This window comes from Frankliniella occidentalis, unplaced genomic scaffold (genome assembly GCF_000697945.3).
Source record: "Frankliniella occidentalis isolate FOCC.00 unplaced genomic scaffold, Focc_3.1 Scaffold24, whole genome shotgun sequence".
In the NCBI taxonomy this organism is placed as follows: Eukaryota; Metazoa; Arthropoda; class Insecta; order Thysanoptera; family Thripidae; genus Frankliniella; species Frankliniella occidentalis.
In genome coordinates this window covers 1,263,240-1,283,065 of record NW_026267154.1, presented here as the reverse complement: position 1 = coordinate 1,283,065, position 19,826 = coordinate 1,263,240, and the positions used below count along the sequence as shown (strand labels likewise).

The window sequence follows — 19,826 nt, the reverse complement described above, 5'->3', positions numbered from 1 at the left end:
GGGGGAAGAAGTAGAGGAGGGAGGGGGAAGAGGCCACATCGAAAGATTGTTTAGGTTTAGGGTATTAAGACTATCAAAATCATAGTGATGAGAATTTAAATATTGCGTTTATGTACTGATTGCATTGAACACTCTGTTTTTGAGAAAGAAAATCAGTTTGGGGCTTAACGGGAAGAAACGCTGGCCGATAGGTGGCGCACTAGCATCCGCTTCCACTGCCAGAGAGAAAAACATTAAGAACACGGCCACAGAAAATATTCTTTCTTATTCCCTTCCGGTCTGTACTGTTTGGTCCCTTGTGTTGGACAGGCGAGTGAGTACAATTTAATCCAAATTAATCTAATTTATACGTTCAATATTTGTGCCTTGAACGACGTGGATAAGTATTTAGGACTCTGATAACACCTTACGACGTCGATTTTCCGGAACGTCCTGATAAGTTGCAGTGTTGAAGTGCAATGCCGATGGCCATGTAAACGTGTGTGGATGTGGCTGAACGAGCACAATCACCACCTGTATTAAATATACGCTCCCAACAATTCTCAAAACTTGCATTTTACTTGTAATTTGTGACCGCTGGTCGTCCGGCAGTGTGTTCTGTGAACCCTGTAAGTTCACTATCATATGCAGATTGTAGGTTAAGTTTACTGTAACGCGCCGGCGTTATTTGTGTTTCTCCCAGTTCTCTGGTCTCTTGATACTTTTTGTTTCACTTTCCTCCTCCCCTTTTCCACGACTCGTTCAAGGCACTTTTCCGCAATTGTCACAAGTTTCCACTAACTGCGAAGTTGATCAATGTTTATATTGCAACTGCCCTAACCTGGATCCTAACCTTATTGTTTCAGCCTATCACAATGAAGATTAACAAGTTAGTGTCCGCCTCACGCAAGAAGAGCCGCAAGAGGCACTTCACAGCTCCCTCTCACGTCAGGAGGCAGCTCATGTCTGCTCCCCTCTCCAAGGAACTTAGACAGAAATACAGTGTCAAGTCCATGCCCATCAGGAAAGATGATGAAGTCCAGGTAGGTGACTCCAAGTCTTGTCTAGCAGCTTTGTGCTTGGTTGTGCTGCGTTTTAATGTTTTGAGTGAGCTTTATTGCAAGTACTAATTTTTCTTATCATAATTTGCAGGTTGTGAGGGGACACTACAAAGGCCAGCAGGTTGGCAAAGTGGTCCAGGTATACAGAAAGAAGTTTGTAATTTACATCGAGAGGATTCAGCGTGAGAAGGCCAACGGTGCTAGTGTCTATGTTGGCATTCACCCCTCCAAGGTTAGTAGTATTCTAGTTGTTCACGTTTTACTTGTTGAGTAGTTAAGCCCTCTAGACATGTTGCAAAGTGATGATCCAAACCATTCTTAGACGCAGGCTCTCAGGCTGTGACTGGGGCACTTATGGCTGGGTTCTCCTGTCAGATAGTAAACCATTGCAGTCTGACCTGCATACTGGTGCAGTTTATGGCTCTGATTCATTTAATTAGGTCCTGTTGTAAGGACTGTAGTATTGTGTCAAGGCGTTTTTTTGGCCCTTAATTGTTTTATGATATGATGACCCAAACCATTCTTAGACGCAGGGTTCCAGGCAGTGATTGGAGCACTCCTGGCAGGGTTCTCCTGTTGGGTAGTAATCCATCTCAGTCTGACCTGTATGATGGTGCAAATTAAGGCTCTGATCTAAACTAGATGTCATTATCAGGTCCTGGAGTTTAATTTTGAAATGATGACCCAAACCATTCTTAGACACAGGGTTACAGGCCGTGATTGGGGCACTTCTGGCAGGGTTCTCCTGTCAGGTAGTGATCCATCATAGTCTGACCTGTATGATGGTGCAAATTAAGGCTCTGATCATATCCAGTGTACTTATTGAGGAAACTTGTTATATTGACATTTGGCTAATTTCCTCCTTTTTTTCATTTTCTAGTGTGTGATTGTTAAACTGAAGATTGACAAGGACCGTAAGAACATCATTGACAGAAGATCGAAGGGCCGCCTTGCAGCTCTTGGCAAAGACAAGGGTAAATATTCTGAAGAGTCTACCGCCATGGAGACATCATAATTTAAGCTGTGAAGTGGTCAATAAATTTATTTCTAAAATCCACATGAGATTTTCTTTTACCTATCTTCTGTATTTCTTATTAGCGTTTTCCAGTATAGGATAGGTTCTCATACGTAGACTATCCAGCTCAGATTCTAAAGATATGATGTCCATGTGAATATCTTGAACAGATCTGACCAGTTTGGTCCTTGTGATAATTGTCTCCATCCTACAAATTGGAAAGATATTGAATGTCAGTTTGGAAGAAGTAGCTCCTCTAGGTCAGGCAATTCAAATGACCCATGTTCACATGAGTGCTTTAAATTTGATTGACTTACCTCTTCCGGTGGCTCTCTTTTCTCAGCTTTTCTTGTTCTAAGTCTCTTCCAAATTGAAGCTCGTTTACCTCCACATTCATTTCTGTGATAGCCTTGTCAACCCTTCTGTTGGCGGTCTTCTTGCTCTGAATTACTTTGTCATACCTTTCCACCACTTCATTAAGCAGCTTAATATACCTCTCAAAGCCCTGTAAGGGAGAGAAAACGTACTGTGAACGCTACATTCATTTATTATCTTAAAAGGCTCAGTCTGCCATGAATACATACTGCCTTAATGCGTGATATTTCTTTATCTAAAGTGAGAACACCCCTCCCTGGTAGTGTTCCTCTTTGTCTCTTGTGGAGCCATTCCTGTAATTCTTTAATCACCTGTTGATGTCAAATTTCGAAATGAATGTGTTAACATGGTAAGAGTACAAAACAATAAGCAATCATTATTTCTTCAAGTTCCTTTGATACCTTAACAGATTCAATTGCCTTCAGCTCCTCCTCTTTGTCCTCAATGTGCATTCTGACTTTTTGATGTTCCCATTCTTGAAAGACTATACCTCGTCGGAAATTGCAAGCTGCTCTCATAGCCTTCAATTTTTTATGGCCAGCCTCCTTAATTTTGAGGAATTGTTTTTATTTAAACTGACATATTTAAAATGACACTAGTAGAGCATTAATGAATGGAATTCTAGCTTGTTGTCACTTACTTTAATTATTTTGTTTATGTGTGCAACTTCCTTGCGATTAATGAGGATAGCACTGTTGTAGTCCTTCAAGGAGCCCGTCAGTGGTATCTCCACAAGACCTTGCTGCAGTGTTATTTGGACCTAGCAATAAGATGGTAACAATATAGTCATAGCCACACTGCGCATCTCAAGTTAAATGGTCAAAACCTCGAAACTCACTTCAACATCATGTTCAAACAGGAGTTGTTCTTCTTGAATGGCCCGCAAGTTGGCTTGCAGCTCTTTGTCTTTTTCTTTTAGAGCTTTGGTGCTTTTTTGAAAAATACCTACTGTATTTTCTGCCTCTGCTATTTGAAGAGCAAGAGCCTTTATCTGGAATCAAAATTTCTGAATAATTTGCAGTCTGTAAAAACATTTTTACATCATATCATATACCATAAGAATTACCTTGAATTCACTTTCTATTCTCTGCCTCCTTAAGCGACAGATATTTGCCCAAGTGTCAGGTTGCATATTTTGTGGGGCATTAGCTGCACCATCAAGGAAATCAATGCCTTTGAGTACATCCAAACATTCAGGTGGCAAGTAAGGTGGTTTCTTGCAAGCCACAGCACATCTACCCAGTTCATTTAATAGAGTAGATGAGACCAGAGATTTTGGTTGAATCTTAGGTCGGCGTCTATTTGGAACATTAACTTGACACAATCACCAGACTCTCTCCTAAGTTTATACCACATACTTCCAAAATTGATGGATACAAACCTATAAAGTCTAAATGCAACTTCTGCCATCATAGGTGACAACTCAGGAAATTCTTTCTTAAATTTACCATCTAAGCTCTTGTCTTTTGATATTAGTGCTTCATAAGCACAACGGCAGTCTGTTGTAGCCTCCTGTAGTTGTACAACTAGCAGTTGCTCATCTGCCAAGGCCTTTTGATTTGCCATAATAGCATCCCTAAAGAAGGAAGAATTAAGAAATGGCACTTATTTGTTAAAATATTGCCATGAACCAACACCACCTATTTACCTTGCTGCATCTTCTTTTTGAACCAAAACATTGCGCTTTGGATTTAATAATCGAGATCTCAGTATTTGTAATGTTTGTTGAGTGCAGGAAGCTTCAACCCTTAATTTTAAATTGAAGAAATCCAACAATTTTTCTTCAAATTTCCCCAAGCTCTCCTGAAAGTTATAGATATAAATTTTGGATAAAACTGAAAATGAAACATTCCAGGCAGAAATGCTACAAAAGACTAACTTTCAGTGTGTGTTTGACCCGTCTGTATTGTGACTCCAGCATTTTCCTATAGTGTTGTCTTTCATTCAGGCGGGCTTGAACTAGCCCCTCATATTCTTTTATTTCACGTAAGTCATCTTCGTTGTACTCCTCAGGGTCTTTTTGCAACTAAAAAGATTACAATTTTAAACTGATTAAAGTTTTTTAAAAAAAAATTTAAGTAACTTTTAAATACCTAACTTACCATGCATTTAGGTTTGGGTATTTCTTTCTTCAACTCATCCTCGTACTTAACTTCAAGAACACCGTCCATCATCTTGATTAAAGCAAGTTCTCTAAAATTATCAGCTAGTAGCAGCAGCCGCATTCTCTCTTCTTCTTCAGCTTGCTGTTGACGCAGCACCAGTTCACTTGGTGAAACATAGGGATCAGCTGGTACCTGCTCTCCAAAAAAGAACAGTTTTTATTTTTATTTAGAACGCAGTAACACAGGGTATCAGCCGTACCTCACTGTCTTCAACTGTTAACAACATTTCTGTTTTTTCATATTGTGTCCATTTTGGGTCGATTGGGTCAGAATCCGTGTGCTTCACTTAAAAGAAACACAAGGTAAAATTAAACTGGTGCTTACTTTTTCGGGTTTTGACCAAAATGATTTTTTTCCCCTCTGTGGCTTACCAGCACAAGTGAGTAGAAGTTCTTTAAAAATATGCCGCAGTTCTTCGTGGAGCTGCTTGATTGTACTCACTTCTTTTTCTTTTGAATGGAAGAATACTTTAAATTGGCTGTTGAACCATTCATGTAGATTCCTTATGTCTTTCTAAAAAAGATTTTTTTTAAAGACATCAGTTGACGTTTTTAACAAAGCTGGTACAAAACTGTAAGGGGATTTACCTGAAGTAGAACAATTGAATGTGCTGTTTGAATGTACGTGTTTAGCTCAAACTGGGAAATGTGGTATGCAGATGGTTCTATGTACCGGTAGATTGATGACCCACACATGACATACTGAGACTCTCCATCATGCTCCGCTGAGTCTCCTGCTCCTGATTCCTGCTCTTCCGCTAAAGCCTGCTGTAAGCGAGCCGCCTCATCCATCAGAGTTATAGCGGAAGGAGCAGCCAACATCTGCATTGCCATCTCACTAAAAATGATAGTGGGTTAGAACCACTCGACTGCACTGTACTACAAAAACCTCATTTCTTTAAAAAGGAGGGGGTACCTGTCTGTTTTTGAAACCCATGGATGAAATGAATCTGTGGCTTGTGCAACCATCTCCATCTTCCGTACAGCAATGACCATTTCTAATTCTTGTCGATCTTCCTCAGTCTCTGGCGGTAGAGCATAATTGTCTACCTTGTAGTTACACTGTAGTGACTAAACAGAAAAAAGATAAACCAAGCTTAGCTCAGAAACTAAAGAATTTAACTATTGCACTGATTAAGAAATACCTCTATACTAGTCGGCTTCACATGCATTGGCTCCCAACAGTGTTCCTTTATCAAGTCACTTTTTCTATTCAGCACAGCAATTTTGGCTATAGTATAAGCTTTTAGGCGCTCCCTCTCTTGCCTGCCTTCTTCCATTGCCGATTCACGGGCATCTTTATCAAGATCAAATGCAGAGATGGGTAGCCGCTCTTCAGGTCCAGACTGCTCATTGTCATCCAGCATCTTGACCACCTAGTCAAAATTTAAATATTTAATAATAGAATACATACTTTTTGGCTTAACTCACCACCTCTAAGGACCTTTTTTTGAAGCTCTTTAAAATCTTCAAGTATTTTCGTTCTTTCATTAGCTGACTGTCTTTGCTCTTCTGCTATCAGCAACTTTTCCTTGTGTTGCAGCCAAGTTATGCCCAAATTATCTCCTGAAATGTGAGGCTAATTACTGTATTTTAATTGGCTAATTAAAGCCATTTTTTTTATTATTTGCAAAAATAAATTATGTTTACCTTCAAGGAAGAAACCTGTGGTTGCTTCCCCAAACTTCTCCACCATCTCTGGACTAGGATCAGTGGGTCCTGGCGTGTAGTTGGCAGTTCGTCTGTTTCATTCAGAAATCATCCAAGTTATTAACTGGCTTACTTTAAAATATCTCTAAATTTTTAAAATGATTTCTTACTTTAGTTTTGAGCATACAAGAGATTTATCTTTGCCTAATGACAAAATAAATTCTCCTTTTGGATCTTGAAAAGCCTTTGCCACTCCCAAATCAGATCGATGATGGGGCAGCACAATGTAGAACTGTTGCTTTGAGCCCATAGGCCGAGCTATCACTATACCATCCATTCCATAAGTGACCAGTCCATATTCAACTCTCTCTGACATGAATACTGAACGCAGCTGATGTCCAGTTAATTCAATGTCTCTCAAAATCACTCCAGCCTGCAGAATAAATGTTCATGTGTTTCAAAATGGCCAAAGCAATCCAAAGCAATTGAAATTGGAATAATCTCACACCTTTCTTTTCACTTCCAGTACATGAATATTTCTAGAGCAATGCAAGGATCCAAAGCAGATATTTGTCCTGTCTGTGTTCACAACAAGTTTAGTGTAACTGTGCTCCAGCTGGGACTCGGAGTCCATATGAAGTCCATCTGACTCCAATGTGTACAGGGCTACACGATTGCCTATGGTCTTGCAAGATTCACTGGCAAACAAAATGGCCAAAACCGGTTGTTCATCAGGTAGAAGTATGCAGTCCACCACAGGGACATTTAGTGAGATATGTGCTACAACTTGTAAAACTTGACCAGGAACACCCTAAAATAGAAAATAAAATTAAAATAGTTCAGTGTTTAGGGTAAAATACTGCACAACCATAATATCTCTCTTACCTGAATGAGGAAAAACTGCCCAGTGTGAGTTGTAAAAGCGACAAATACATCCCCAGCTGGGGCAAAGCACACAAGTGAGATCTCATCATCACATAACAAAAACTTGCTTAGTGTTGAAGGTGCAGTTGGATGAAGAATACTGACCAGCAGTAGTAAGCCATCAGTCATAGCAATGGCAACATAAGGGTAGCGAGGGTTTGATTTTAAACTTTTGAAAACCGAAGAAGGTCTGAGGCTCTGTACAGCAGCTTCACGGATGTCATAAACACCCATCTTTCATTTAATAAAAGTCATTATTTATTTCTATATCCAAACTAATATTCAATCAATCAAAGAATTATTTGACCTACCAAGTGACCATTTTCCTTATCCCAGACTTGAACTTCATCAAAAGTATTCACACTTGCAATTGTATTGCCATCAGGATAGATGAGCTCCATATCTATCGTGCCAGTACCATAGTATTTCAAAATTGATACTTTAGGTGTTTTTCCATAATCAATTAGAACAAGTTCACTCTGTAACGGAGAGACATTTTACCTGACTGAATTTTGACCATTTCTTCCAACTTAGCTGTAATGTTTTCTGACCTTTTGAGTCCATCCCACAATAACATCAGGTTCAGGAAGATATATAAGGCGAAATATTGGGCTCATCACTTCAAGAGTCCAGGCTTGAGACCAATCCCCAAAACGTTTATGGAACTGAAAATAAAGTCTCACATTCAATTCTGATTTCTGAGGACTGTCTTTCTTAAAACTGGAAGAAATTTCCTTACTCTCAACTTTGATGGTGGCTCAAAAACTAGAACACCACTTTTACAAAAAGTCATACAGGGGTCAATCACTCCATCAAATAACTTATTCAAAGGTGTGTCAAAGCCCTCCTCTTCTTCAGTTAATACTCCATCACCTTCATTTAATTTCCAAGTCTGCCTGAGTGCCTTATTATCCTCTAAATCTACCTGACAAAACAAAAAATATTAGTTATTTAGAAATTTTCAGTTAATTATACCTGATATTGTTAATTAAAAAAAAAAAATAAAAATAGCACTTGCCTGGTATACATCATTATGTGCATCAACAAAGAATAGAGCCCCATCATTTGTGAAGCATACATCAACTGGACATACATCAGAAGGTAGCTCCACCTCCTTGCTGGTTAAACAGCAGAGCTTGGCACACATATTGATCTCCCAAAGCAGTAGACGGCTTTCACCTTTTATTATGTGGCTGACAATAGAAGGCGAACTCATACTGCAGCTGGGACAAAATGTTGCTGTCTCAAAATGACTCACCTTAAAAATTGGCATTGTTCTACTTCTTTTATTTTAACAAGCTTACCTTACCTGCTGTTGTGGATTGAAAATACCTGTTTCTTTGCATGCCAATTGAACACCAGTTCTCCAGCACCATACAATCAAGGAGAACTGTGGCACTCCACTGAGAGTTACTAGATACTCCATCTCAGAAAATGCCATTGAAATATATGTTCCTAGTGTTCCTCCTAAACAAAAAAAAAAAATTTAAAAAAATTACAAATAAACAACAAAGCAAAAAAAAAAAAAAAAAAAAAAACACACAACGCAATTGAACAATTTGTTAACACCTCTTAATGTTGACACTGGACCCTCCACAGTTGGGTAGGAAAATACCAAAATCCTTGGGTTAAGACATTTTTCCGCCAACGCAAATATTGGAGCGGTGCGATGACCTGCAATGCAAGCAACTCCATCACCTCTTTGTTTTCCGTTTGCGATATACACGTTTTCCACATGGCCGTCGAGGGAATAAAACAGTATATGACAGCCACAACCGACAGCGACAGTATCTTTTCCTACAAAAGAAAACTCTTGTATGTTGCCTAACTTCACCCATCTGCAAGGAAAGAGAGGCACATCATTTATTTTTTTTCTGGAAGGAACGTTGAATGTTGAAAATGGCAGGCAAGCGAATCTTACTGTGGGTACGATAAAGATTTTCGCGGATGCATTACAGCACCACACGATCATAAATGACCCAAGAAAAGTTGATCAAAGTGTAAGCTGCTGTTGTCATGGCATCTGACAGCAATTGTATGTTTTTGTTTTGGACCAGCGGCAAAGGATAGACTTCCGCATCCGGGGTCTGACGAGCAGACGACAAATGCGGTTTAGACGAGTAGATCATTCGATTTAAACCACTTAAGTCTCAAAGAGCAGCTTAAAAATATAAAGTACTGCACTAAAATTCATGTACAAACATACCGAACCCAAGACAAACTCCACTAACTTACTACTTTATTGCTAACTATCCGCACCTTTGACCAGTCACAATCCGTCTAAGCGGCCGTGAGCTTGGGCACCGAACCAGAGGATGAGTTGATGTCAACATTTTACCCCCGTTTGTTTGTTGTGTAATGAATTAATCTACAACCCTCGCATACATATAGTGAATGGTAATGTATGAAGATTAGCTAATATTTCGCTTGATTCATGCCGCTGTCTTCCGTACCGTAGTTAATAGTTTCCAGTCACGCTCCTTCAAAAAGAATGATGGGCTATGCGGTTCGCGTGCCTCCGCTTGGCTTGGCTTCCTCTTGACAAAGTGTGCAGTCAGTTAAGTGTTGTACACGTAACCCATGATATTGTCAGTTCAAAGAGCCTCTTTTCTTTTAATCCTCTTCCGTTCTAATGTTTATATGCGCCCGGGGGATCCCAACCTCACGCTAACTGTGTCGTTGCCACAGGCCACTCTAACCCTGTTTCTCTTCATTAAAGTGTAGATTAATTACTATCCGGATACTGGCTGTCGCTTATTGTTTAATGGAAAGCGAAGTCAATGTTTGTTTAATATTAATCTGGCTGTGGATTTCCATTCGTATCAAATTATCTTATATGTAACTATTAGTTGAACTAGTCCAAAATTCAAATTCAAAAGCTAGTAATCACCTGTAACAATTGTTTAATCTTTATTTTAATCTTTTTGATTCAATATCTTTCCTTAGGTTTGAAAAAATTCCGAAAATGTCGCAATATGGTTCTGCGTCCAAAAACCCGCCATGGGCTCGTAACACAGGCAAGTTTTTTTGTTTGTTTTTTTGCTATTTATGTTTTACACTGATCATTATTTTGAAAATGTTGTGGCATTAAATTAGTGCTATATCTTTTGTGATTTTAATAGTTTTGTCATTTTCTTCAGATGTCAGCAATGTCACTGTTCAGCAACAGCTGCAGTCACAAATGATAAACCAGTTGGGTCAGCAAGTTATGTATCAACAGCAGTCTCAAGTGTTCCAGCCTCCCATGGGTCTCCAACAGGTTGCTGTATGTATGGAATATGCATTTCTGTGATGTCTTCATGTCAAGAATTTATCTAATCTTGCTGTGTTCTATTTCTTTTTCTTTTTTTTTTTTACAGAACAGCAACATGTTGCCTCAATTGAACCAATCATCTGTAAATTTACCAGGCTTGAACACTGCTCAGGTAAATGAATCCTCATCTATTTCTTAGTGCTTTTGTAAATAATTTAACTTGAGAGAATTGTCAATCTAAATTTTTTGTTCTCATGTCCTCACAGTTGTATGGCCAATCCTCTACAGTCAGTTATCCTGTGCCTCGAGCCCTGAACTCGACTGCTTTTGGTGCTGGCCCTGTAACACAGCAACTCCCACCCAATCAGCAGCCCCCTTCCAATCAACCACCAAAACAAAGAGTGTTTACTGGTACTGTAACAAAGGTTCATGACAACTTTGGTTTTGTGGACGAGGATGTCTTTTTTCAAATGAGGTAAAGTGAATTTCGACAGTTAAATTATTTTAATGTTTGTGTTTTCTGTAATATTTTGATCTGATTGTGATGGTCTTTTAACAGCTGTTGTGTGAAGGGCTCAAATCCTCAAATTGGAGACAGAGTGCTGGTTGAAGCATCATTCAATCCTAACATGCCTTTCAAGTGGAATGCAACCAGACTGCAAGTGCTCTCTTTGCAAAATCAAGGTCCTGCTCCTGTAGCTCGCAAAGGTTTTTCTGATGCTCCCAACAATTACAGCTCTGTTCCACCACCTGGTATGTTCTCCTAATTTCATCTGCTTGTTTGTGAAACCTTACATTTCCAGATGTTCAATTCTTTTTATTTATTTCAGTTGTGGACCGTTCAGACGATATTGGTATGAATAATTTCTCTCGTTCCCGCTCCCCACGTCGAGACCGTATTCGCAGAGAGGCGGATTCCAGAGAGGAAAATGACGACCGCAAGAGAAGGAGAGACTCCAACGACAGATCAAAGTAACTTAATTCTTAAAATATGATGGAACTTGCTCAGCTTTCTTCCTAAAACACTTGTGGAAAGTATAAGTTTGATAATTCTGGACATGTTTTATCCCAGCAGGGACAGGGATCGTGAAAGGGATCGTGAGCGCGAACGGGAGCGCGAGCGGGATCGGGATCGTGATCGGGAAAGGGAGAGGGAAAGAGAGAGGGATAAGGACAAAGAGAAAGGGTCCACCAGGAGTCCCTCTGTCAGGAAGAGGAGCAAGAGCCCGAGGAAGCGTCGCGTGCGCCCGGCTCCACGCTACATGGTTCATGTGCCAAAGATTGCCTTGGATGTGTAAGTTTTATTGGGTCGTTACAGTCCCAGCTGATTCCTATTACATTTCAACTTTCAATCATATAGACAATTAACGCCTCTTTTTTTTTGCAGTCCGGACGCGGATGTTCTTGAGCTTCGACGACGTTACAGCAACATGTATATCCCCTCCGATTTCTTCTTGTCTAACTTTCGCTGGGTCGATGCCTTTCCCCCAAACAATCCATTTACCATGGACCAGCCCTGTTCTTTCCACATCATGCATCGCGACACGGAGCCTCTGACTGATAACGCAGCTCTACTAGACCCTCCAGATGCTGATTATTTGTTTTCTGCAAAGGTAATTTGTTGGGTATTGTATTAAACTGACATTTCTTTACGTGTTTATATCTCTCACTAAACTTTTTTTAAAAATGCAGGTTATGCTCATGAGTATGCCTCAAATGGGAGAATTTCTAAAGAAGTGTTGCCAAATGAGTGAGGACATTGATCCAGAATCTGAAGCAGAGGGCCGTGATTTTGTTCACCCAACCAGGCTTGTCAACTTTCTTGTTGGTCTTCGTGGTAAGAATGAGACCATGGCAATTGGAGGACCATGGAGTCCCTCTCTTGATGGTCCTAATCCTGAGAAAGACCCACAAGTTCTGATACGCACTGCCATACGGAACTGCCAGGCACTCACAGGCATTGATCTGTCTACCTGCACTCAGTGGTAAGTTGCTTGAACTATCACGTGTTTTTACTAATCCATCATATTGGGCTCTGTCTGAAAAGGTAGAAGGGAAATATTTTCCAGCGACGATTTTAGGCAAAAAATGTATATTTGTTCAACTTGTAGCAAAAGTTTATGACTAAATTTAATCACATCCTTTCTACTTTTGAACTAGGATTACTTTCAAGTATTCCTATTGATCTTATGGATGTACATGTACAAGTATTCTTTGGGGTTTAACGGGTTTAACTCATGACAATCCCCCTTTGCTCATTGGAAACTGGACTTGTATGTTTTTGATGATCTCACTGACTAGAACTTATTGTAGTACAGAACCAGTTTATGAGACTTGCCAATCATGTCCTATTTTGTTCTGCTTGGGCGTGCTTGAATTGTGAAGGAATAAAATTTACAGCTTGAAGCACGCTCCAGTGAGGATAAGTCCACACTTCTGCTCATCACGTCAATCTTCTGTCATCCTAGGATTGCATCTGGGTCTCCTTGTTATCATCTTGGATATGGAGGAGAAACTGACATTACTTCTGAAATCATCATAGTAACATTAGAATGTTGTGCGTTTTCATGACAGGTACCGGTTCCTGGAGATTTACTACCGTCGAGGCGAGACTACTCACAAGGGCAAGCTGGTGGCGGCGCGGGTTGAGACAGTGGTACTCTTTCTGCCAGATGTTTGGAGCTGTGTGCCAACCAGGCTGGAGTGGGACGGGCTTCATCTCAACTACAAACGGCAGCTGGATCGCAAGCTCAAGGCGCTGTTGCAGATCGACTACGACGAGGATGCAGCCACCGTTGATGAAAAGGCATTGACCTCTCATGTTTATAGCCTAAGTCTAGCATAAGTTGTGTCTTCCCTGCGCTCCTTGTGACTACGCGACTGCAGGACCTTGGGCCCACACCCTAGCTTTCTGGTTGCTCATTGAGTGTGAGGTGGCCAACACATAGCAACGACTCTAAGCAAGGAGGACAGGACTGGGAGCATTCAATACCTTTGAAACAAAGAGATCAAACTCAAGCTTTGCAATTCAGCTCATGTAGTATTTATTTGTCACCATCACTTCCAGGATGTTAAATCAAAGATAAATTAATGTCCTAGATTTGAGTGGTGCACAGATATCTTTCTAAATATCTATATGATAAAACAATTAAAGGGGAAGACAAAATACTAATGGCACTCTGCTCTTACTCTTGGCAAAATTTTTAGATTCTCATGCACTTATTTGGATGGAGCACTGTTTCTTTTCCTTTATGCCAACAGTTTGCTTCAGAACATTTTGTCCTATCTCTGTTCTTTTCCTTTTTTCATATCAATCATTTTTTTTTTCCTTTTGGATTTTGTTTGCACAATTGATTGTTGGGGGTTGTTGATAAGCAGACACATCATCTAACTTTTGATTTGTATTAACCTAGGAGAGTGAAGAGGCCTCAGTCATCAAAAGGGAGCCTACTCCATGGAATCGTCTTGATACAAAATCGTTGAAGGTACTTACCTTACATCCAAATGTTTTTGTTGTTTACTCACTATGTTGTGTCCGACGAAATCCTCTATTCTATTTCCAATTTATGTTAAGGTGTCAGAGTTGCGTGAAGAATTAGAGGCACGTAGCATGAGCTCCAAGGGTCTGAAGAATCAGTTACTTGCAAGACTGCAAAAGGCCCTGAAGTCCGAACAAGAAGCTGAGGAGAAAGGAGTTCCAGAAGAAATTGTGCCAGAGGTTCCCAAGGAAGTTGAGAAGACAGTAGACAAGATGGAAGACGATGAAAATAAAAAGAAAGAGGTGAGTTATGAGTGATGACAATGATGGTCAGTTTGTGGTTCAGATATGATGATAATATTCTAATTTTTTATTTTGGTTCAGGATGAAGAGAGAAAGAAACAAGTAGAGAAAGAAAAAGTGGTCCTAGAGAAACGTTATGAGCTGCCTGACCATCCCCATGTAATTGTCCACCCAAATAAATTGGCAAAATCTGGCAAGTTTGATTGCACAAACATGTCTCTTTCTTTGCTTTTGGACTATCGGCAGGATGATACAAAGGTATGCTGTATTTCTATCTACTTCTTTGGTGATCAAGCTTCACAGTGTGTAATTGTTTCCCTGCATTACATTATTCTAAAAATTTCTGTGGTTCCTACCCCTTCAGGAACATTCCTTTGAAGTTTCTATCTTTGCTGAGTTATTTAATGAAATGCTTATGAGAGATTATGGATTCCGTATCTACAAATCATTGTATGAAGCTGCTGAAAAAGTAAGAGAAGAGGAACGTGAAAAGGTATGCTTGTTTACTACAGACTTAGCATGTGAGTAAGTAGATATTCTTTTGTTTTTCAAATTTGTTAAAAATTTCAATTTATGGTATTAGGAACGTAAAAAGAAAGAGGAAAAAGAGAAAAAAGAAAAGGAAGAAAAAGAAAAACCTGTGAAAGAGGGAGATGATAAAGAAGAATCGGAGAAAGAACCGGATGCTGAAAAGATTACTGAAGACCTTAGTGAGCAGGAAGTCTCACAGGTAAAATTCTATGATACAACTGCGTGTTATATAATCAGTCTTATTTTTCATTCTTTTAAAGGTATTCCTTTGTTATTTAAAGATTAAAGTTTACCTAATACTTACGTATTTTAAATTCCAGGATGGAGACAAGAGAAGTAGAGATGGTAGAGAGGAAAGAGAAGACAAAGATAAAAAAGACAAGGACAGAGACAGTAAAGACAGGGAGAAAAAGAAAAAGGAAAAAATGATGACAATCAATCCCCAACTCTTGTTGGCATTTGTTTATTTTGATCAGTCCCATTGTGGTTACATTTTGGATAAAGATGTGGAAGAATTAATGTATGCTTTAGGACTAAACCTCTCTCGTGCCCAAGTGAGTATAAATGTTCTTTGTAATTCTTTTTTATCTGACCATATACTTCTTAACACCAGTGTTCCCTTAAACTTTTTAGGTGCGGCGCTTAGTTCAATCTGTATTAAGCAAAGACTTAAAAGACTCTAGAGAAAATAGAGAGGCATTATTTTATCGTCGGTTGACTGACAAACCGAAGCCTGAGGAAAATGGAACTACTGAAAATTCAGCTGAAGAGCCAGCCAATGATATCAAATCCAATGACATTGAAGTTCCTCTGGTTGGTAATAGAAGTTTGTTACCCATTTTCACACTAAATGACTGTGGATCTCCACCATCCAAACGTGCCAGGATTGACAGGAGTGAACAAGCTTCAAATGTTGCAGAAGGTACATACGTTTTAATTTGTCTTTGATCTGTGATATGTGAATGTTGTTGTACTTAATACATTGTATTGTTGCAGGTTTTGTTATGTTTAAGGGAGGGTTACTAGATGTAGAGAAGCTAACTGAGCAACTTAAAAGGTCTGAAAAAGCTCGTGTTGATACAGAGGCAATCCTAATATCTCTGAGAGAAGAATTGAGTAAGTAACATTAATCGTACAAACATACTTGCCAAGATCTCTCTTAAAATGTTGAGTCCCATGTGACCACACACTTGGCCACAACTAGCTGTGATTACAACCCCCACTGGTACTCATTGTGTTTTATGGGAATGGAACATAATAAATTTTATTTACAGGCTCAACCAAGAAGTCAGCTGAGTCTGCATCAAGTACTGTACAAGAGCTTACTACCAAAGTAGAACAGCTGAATGATCAACTTTTTACAACAACTGAGCAACTCAACAGCACACAGGTACTCCTTCACTTAATAATCCTTTCTGTTTATGGGTTAATTTCAATCTTAATTGTTGACATAGAAACTGCACACTTCATGCCGTTAAGGTTTTTATTTTATTCTCTGTATTACAGGTAAAATCTGAAATGTATGTGTCAACTCTCAAGGGAATTCAAGACAACATCAATAGGGTGCTTCCAGCTGTTTCACCGAAGAATGAGAATTGTAGCGACATGGCTATTAAAGATGAGCCTAGTTCCTAAAAGGATTCATAGTATTGAAATAGAGTTGATAAAAATAGGTAGTTATCATTCATCACATAAGCTGACTGAAACTCATGTTTGTTTGTTTTTTTAATTTAGTTTTTTTGTTGTTGTTGAGGAACTTCAGCAATAAATACTAATTGCACGTTGTTAATCAGTTGGAGAGTTTAAGCAAATCTTGACTTTTAGCTAAACTAAAGCCTAATGAAATATCTGATCTTAAAATCCATATTTTATCAAATGATTTCAAGCTCTATTGGGAAACAAAAACATCTATATAAATGTCACATGTTTCTGCCTCATATTATGTGGAATTATCAAGCATTACCTAAACATGTTGTTCCTTACTTTGCGCTTTTCGGAAACCCCAATATAGTCTTTAACTTCTCTTCCTTTTAGAGATTCATTGAGTTGAGTTTTGATAGAATTGTTACTTAATCATGTTACATCTGTTACTATCTCAAAGGCTGGTAAATATACCACCTATCTGAGTAGAAATCAAAGTGTATTGTTTTCTGATATCATCACTGGGTTATCACTGCAGATCTGCACAGTTGACTACTATATAGATATTATACTGTTGTCCAACTGTGATTAACTATTATTCAATGCATTAGATCTTAAAATTTTGGGGGCGAATGAGGCATTTAAATAAGTTTGTACCCCTTAAGAGTGACTTTAACTATGTATGTATTCAGCAATTCTGAGCCTCTATCTATCCCAGTTTGTTTTGTTGTTTTTTTTTAAATTCATTTTAATGTGTACTTATATGTACAAGCCACTCAATTGCTGAAAACTAGTCTAATTTCTCTAGTTCTAATACCAGATAAATAACTCTCTAATTAAATAGATAAATAATCCAAACTGTTAGTGTTATGAGCCTGGCTTTATAAGAATGTGTGTCTTCCTCCATTAGTCAATCATTAAATTTGGAAACTTTATAGAGTGATGAATTCACCAGATTCTATTGTATTTTTGGTCTTCTTGTTATATTTGAAGAAAGGGATAATCTAATCTAACTATATTCAATCTGTTGTGCGATTGGTTATTGAAAGAGAAGCAATGCAGTATTTGTAAATGTGTGTCAATTATGCTGTGTTATGTCAGTCTTGAAAACATTGACATGCTATATACTAGACCCTGAAGTAGTGAGGCTCATGGACTCGCCAAAATATCAGACCATGTATAGATTTTGTGCAAGTATCGGCTTCAGGCCTTGGATGAAACATGATTGATGTAGAGACGGCAACTGGTTTTGTGCCTTTGAACTAGATTCTGGCAGTGGAATCGTAAGCACGTATTCGTGGTACCCTTTTTAACACAATTGTGTATGGACTTGAAAAATTGTACACAAGGAACTACTGTCATGGCTTGTTGCCTCTCCTCTTCTAATGATGGGGTCGATTGTGTGCTGTCATTAAATAGTCTTACTGCAAAGGTTCGTCCTTAAATGCAACTTTTATTGCTTGTATAATAATAAATAGTGTTGTGATAAGTACATGACGAGTCTTCATCGCCTCCCTAAGTCTACGCTGTGGCGGAGCCGGTGCGCGCGCTATGGCTGCTCAAAGACGAGATTAGCTCGCACCGAGTCCGAAACGAAACGTCTGTAGGGGCAGTCTTTAGTTGCGCGTGGGGCGGCGGGGGGAGGGGGCTGGGGCAGGACTAAGGATTTTAAAGTCCCAAATTTTCCTTAAAATTTGGAAACTTTTCCCGAAAAATTTGGAAAAAAAAATTAAGCATTTCCAGAAAAATTGGAAAAAGTTGAAACTTGCCAGGAAAAAATTAAGGGATTCTAAAAAAAATCTTTTTAAAAATTCCCCAAAATTCCTTTTTTTGGAAAATTAAAATCCCTAGGAGGCACCTGCGCTTGACTAGCGGCGCGGGGCCAGGGGAGGCACGGGGCGGGGGACGGGGCAGGAGAAGGGCCTGCCCTTGAGGGGGATGCCCGTGGGGCCGTCGGCCTGCGCGCAGATGGCCGCGGACAGCGGGTGGCAGCCGGCGCGGGGGTTGCCCCAGCGGCCCAGGAAGCGCAGCCAGCCCGCCGTGGAGGCCGCGCCCTCGTACAGAACCGTCAGGCGCTCCCACGTCCGCCACGGCACGCCGTACCTGTACGATAGACCAAAGGTGAGGCACTTTACGACGAAAATGTGTGGTAATAACAATTGAAAAATTGACAAAAAAAAACAATTTAAAAAAAAAATCACACATAAAAATTGAATAAAAAAGATTGAAATTTTATTTGGTAGTGTATCTGAGATTTGCTCACCCGCTGTGGTCGTAAAGACGCGGCACCCGTATGTAGCGGTGGTCGCCCGGCCGGGTCCAGAGGCCGTGCGATCCCTGCGCAGCGAACAGCTCGGGCCGGCCCGTGGCGCGGTGCAGCCTGGCCACGGGCGGGAAGGAGGCGCGCTGCAGCAGCTCCGAGCCCTTGCGCACCTCCTGCCGCTCCAGGACCAGGTGGCCGCCGCGGGCCCCGCGGGCCGCGCGCGCCTTCCCCGGGGCGGCGCCTGCTGCTCCCGCAGCAGCCCCGGACCAGCGGTAGAATCCCCCCGCCTCGTGCGTCGAGACGTACATGGCGTCCGGGTGGTGCACGTCCTACATACGAAAATATTTTTAAAAACTCAATCATTCACATGCAAGGATACCTAAACCATTGTAAAAGTTGAAAAAATATGGATATTTTGTATTATTTTTAGAAAAAATTTGGGTGGGGTGCTTACCGAGAAGGACAGGCTGACGTGTTCCCAGTCGCCGACGTGCGCGCCGAAGTGCTTCCACGAGCCCATGCACGAGCCCCAGAGCAGGGGCAGCGGCCAGGGGCCGAGCGGGCCCAGGTCGAGCACGCACACGGGCTTGCCCTCGTTGTAGGGGAAGAACATCCAGTAGGTGACGTGCAGCAGCGGCGCCGCCTCCCGGCCGCCGGCGTCCGCGACGGGCAGCTCGTTATTCTCGAGGGACCTGCATCATCGGGGGCATATAAGCAAGGGGGGCAAAAGCACCAAGGTCAGCGGGGGGTGCTTTGTTGTGGGGCGAGGGGACACCCCACCGCGACTGGTTGATTCCGATCTCAATCCGGTTACCGGTGCACACCGCCGCGCCCCGAGGGCCCCGCCGCCCGCCGGTGCCGGTGCCCGCCGCGCTCATAGAGTTAGCTAAATGACGGGGCGCCCGCCTGTCTCCCGCCGCTGGCGCGCTGGCCACTCGGGGCGGGACGGCTGCCCCCCAACAACAGGTTTATGACTCGTAACAGAGCGGTGTGCTGCTGCTGCTGCTGCTGCTGCTGCTGCCCCGTGGAAAAAGGGGAAGGGGAGTGGGGCGGCTCGCGTCCAGGTCCAAGCAGACCACAGCACATTATCTCACCGATTTGGAGAGGAGTGGAGAGGCCTTATGCAACTAATTGTGTGTTGTCGGATCGGGAAGGAGAGTCGAGTAAGGGCGGGAGGGAAGGGGGGGGG

At 41.0% G+C, this 19,826-nt stretch overlaps 4 protein-coding genes across 5 annotated transcripts in view; 2 read left to right on the top strand and 2 right to left on the bottom strand.

The window, feature by feature from the left end:
• Nucleotides 1-148: 148 nt before the first annotated feature.
• LOC113210172 (60S ribosomal protein L26) lies at nucleotides 149-2,097 on the top strand. The gene is made up of 4 exons (XM_026428035.2): nucleotides 149-313; nucleotides 846-1,022; nucleotides 1,132-1,272; nucleotides 1,921-2,097. The coding sequence occupies exons 2-4, from the start codon at nucleotides 855-857 to the stop codon at nucleotides 2,053-2,055; spliced, it is 444 nt and encodes a 147-aa protein (XP_026283820.1). The 5' UTR covers nucleotides 149-313; nucleotides 846-854; the 3' UTR covers nucleotides 2,056-2,097.
• Nucleotides 2,098-2,115: 18 nt separating this feature from the next.
• LOC113210170 (cilia- and flagella-associated protein 43) lies at nucleotides 2,116-9,379 on the bottom strand. The gene is made up of 28 exons (XM_026428031.2): nucleotides 9,090-9,379; nucleotides 8,738-9,006; nucleotides 8,473-8,635; nucleotides 8,183-8,391; nucleotides 7,908-8,089; nucleotides 7,720-7,833; nucleotides 7,480-7,647; nucleotides 7,130-7,402; nucleotides 6,753-7,055; nucleotides 6,415-6,677; nucleotides 6,245-6,336; nucleotides 6,039-6,160; nucleotides 5,740-5,970; nucleotides 5,511-5,665; nucleotides 5,183-5,432; nucleotides 4,967-5,108; nucleotides 4,795-4,880; nucleotides 4,533-4,727; nucleotides 4,310-4,456; nucleotides 4,079-4,233; nucleotides 3,812-4,006; nucleotides 3,497-3,728; nucleotides 3,269-3,421; nucleotides 3,071-3,190; nucleotides 2,832-2,975; nucleotides 2,640-2,741; nucleotides 2,373-2,560; nucleotides 2,116-2,263 (listed from the first exon to the last, which is right to left on the bottom strand). The coding sequence occupies exons 1-28, from the start codon at nucleotides 9,119-9,121 to the stop codon at nucleotides 2,116-2,118; spliced, it is 4,833 nt and encodes a 1,610-aa protein (XP_026283816.2). The 5' UTR covers nucleotides 9,122-9,379.
• A 43-nt stretch (nucleotides 9,380-9,422) lies between these two features.
• On the top strand, nucleotides 9,423-17,866 carry LOC113210210 (cell division cycle and apoptosis regulator protein 1). Of its 2 annotated transcripts, none has more exons than XM_052265102.1 (21): nucleotides 9,423-9,565; nucleotides 10,115-10,185; nucleotides 10,309-10,433; nucleotides 10,528-10,593; nucleotides 10,688-10,896; nucleotides 10,981-11,174; nucleotides 11,252-11,393; nucleotides 11,497-11,715; nucleotides 11,809-12,034; nucleotides 12,114-12,406; nucleotides 12,996-13,227; nucleotides 13,835-13,906; nucleotides 13,996-14,202; nucleotides 14,284-14,460; nucleotides 14,567-14,695; nucleotides 14,786-14,932; nucleotides 15,054-15,287; nucleotides 15,367-15,655; nucleotides 15,730-15,849; nucleotides 16,008-16,123; nucleotides 16,240-17,866. In XM_052265102.1, the coding sequence occupies exons 2-21, from the start codon at nucleotides 10,134-10,136 to the stop codon at nucleotides 16,366-16,368; spliced, it is 3,378 nt and encodes a 1,125-aa protein (XP_052121062.1). In that variant the 5' UTR covers nucleotides 9,423-9,565; nucleotides 10,115-10,133; the 3' UTR covers nucleotides 16,369-17,866. The 2 variants fall into 2 exon arrangements, with proteins under 2 accessions (XP_052121062.1, XP_052121061.1); XM_052265101.1 differs by having other exon boundaries at nucleotides 11,494-11,715.
• The window catches only part of LOC113217010 (uncharacterized), a 16,390-nt gene continuing 14,371 nt past the window's right edge, over nucleotides 17,808-19,826 (bottom strand). The window contains exons 4-6 of the mRNA XM_052265103.1: nucleotides 19,092-19,329; nucleotides 18,638-18,966; nucleotides 17,808-18,477 (exon numbers count right to left, since the gene is read on the bottom strand). Coding sequence (XP_052121063.1) covers nucleotides 18,243-18,477; nucleotides 18,638-18,966; nucleotides 19,092-19,329 — 802 coding nt within the window. The 3' untranslated portion in view covers nucleotides 17,808-18,242. The remainder of the gene's footprint in view (nucleotides 18,478-18,637; nucleotides 18,967-19,091; nucleotides 19,330-19,826) is intronic.

What these genes read in the sequence shown, in the direction of transcription:
- LOC113210172 (XM_026428035.2), top strand. Translation starts at nt 855, where the DNA reads ATGAAGATTAACAAGTTAGTGTCCGCCTCACGCAAGAAGAGCCGCAAG. An exon ending in GGAAAGATGATGAAGTCCAG is followed by an intron (nt 1,023 to 1,131) that starts GTAGGTGACTCC and finishes CATAATTTGCAG; the next exon opens with GTTGTGAGGGGACACTACAA. An exon ending in TTGGCATTCACCCCTCCAAG is followed by an intron (nt 1,273 to 1,920) that starts GTTAGTAGTATT and finishes TTCATTTTCTAG; the next exon opens with TGTGTGATTGTTAAACTGAA.
- LOC113210170 (XM_026428031.2), bottom strand. Translation starts at nt 9,121, where the DNA reads ATGCATCCGCGAAAATCTTTATCGTACCCACA. An exon ending in TAACAGTTGAAGACAGTGAG is followed by an intron (nt 4,728 to 4,794) that starts GTACGGCTGATA and finishes TTTGGAGAGCAG; the next exon opens with GTACCAGCTGATCCCTATGT. An exon ending in GAATAGAAAGTGAATTCAAG is followed by an intron (nt 3,422 to 3,496) that starts GTAATTCTTATG and finishes TTTTGATTCCAG; the next exon opens with ATAAAGGCTCTTGCTCTTCA.
- LOC113210210 (XM_052265101.1), top strand. Translation starts at nt 10,134, where the DNA reads ATGTCGCAATATGGTTCTGCGTCCAAAAACCCGCCATGGGCTCGTAAC. An exon ending in CAGCTCTGTTCCACCACCTG is followed by an intron (nt 11,175 to 11,251) that starts GTATGTTCTCCT and finishes TATTTATTTCAG; the next exon opens with TTGTGGACCGTTCAGACGAT. An exon ending in GAGAAGAGGAACGTGAAAAG is followed by an intron (nt 14,696 to 14,785) that starts GTATGCTTGTTT and finishes TTATGGTATTAG; the next exon opens with GAACGTAAAAAGAAAGAGGA.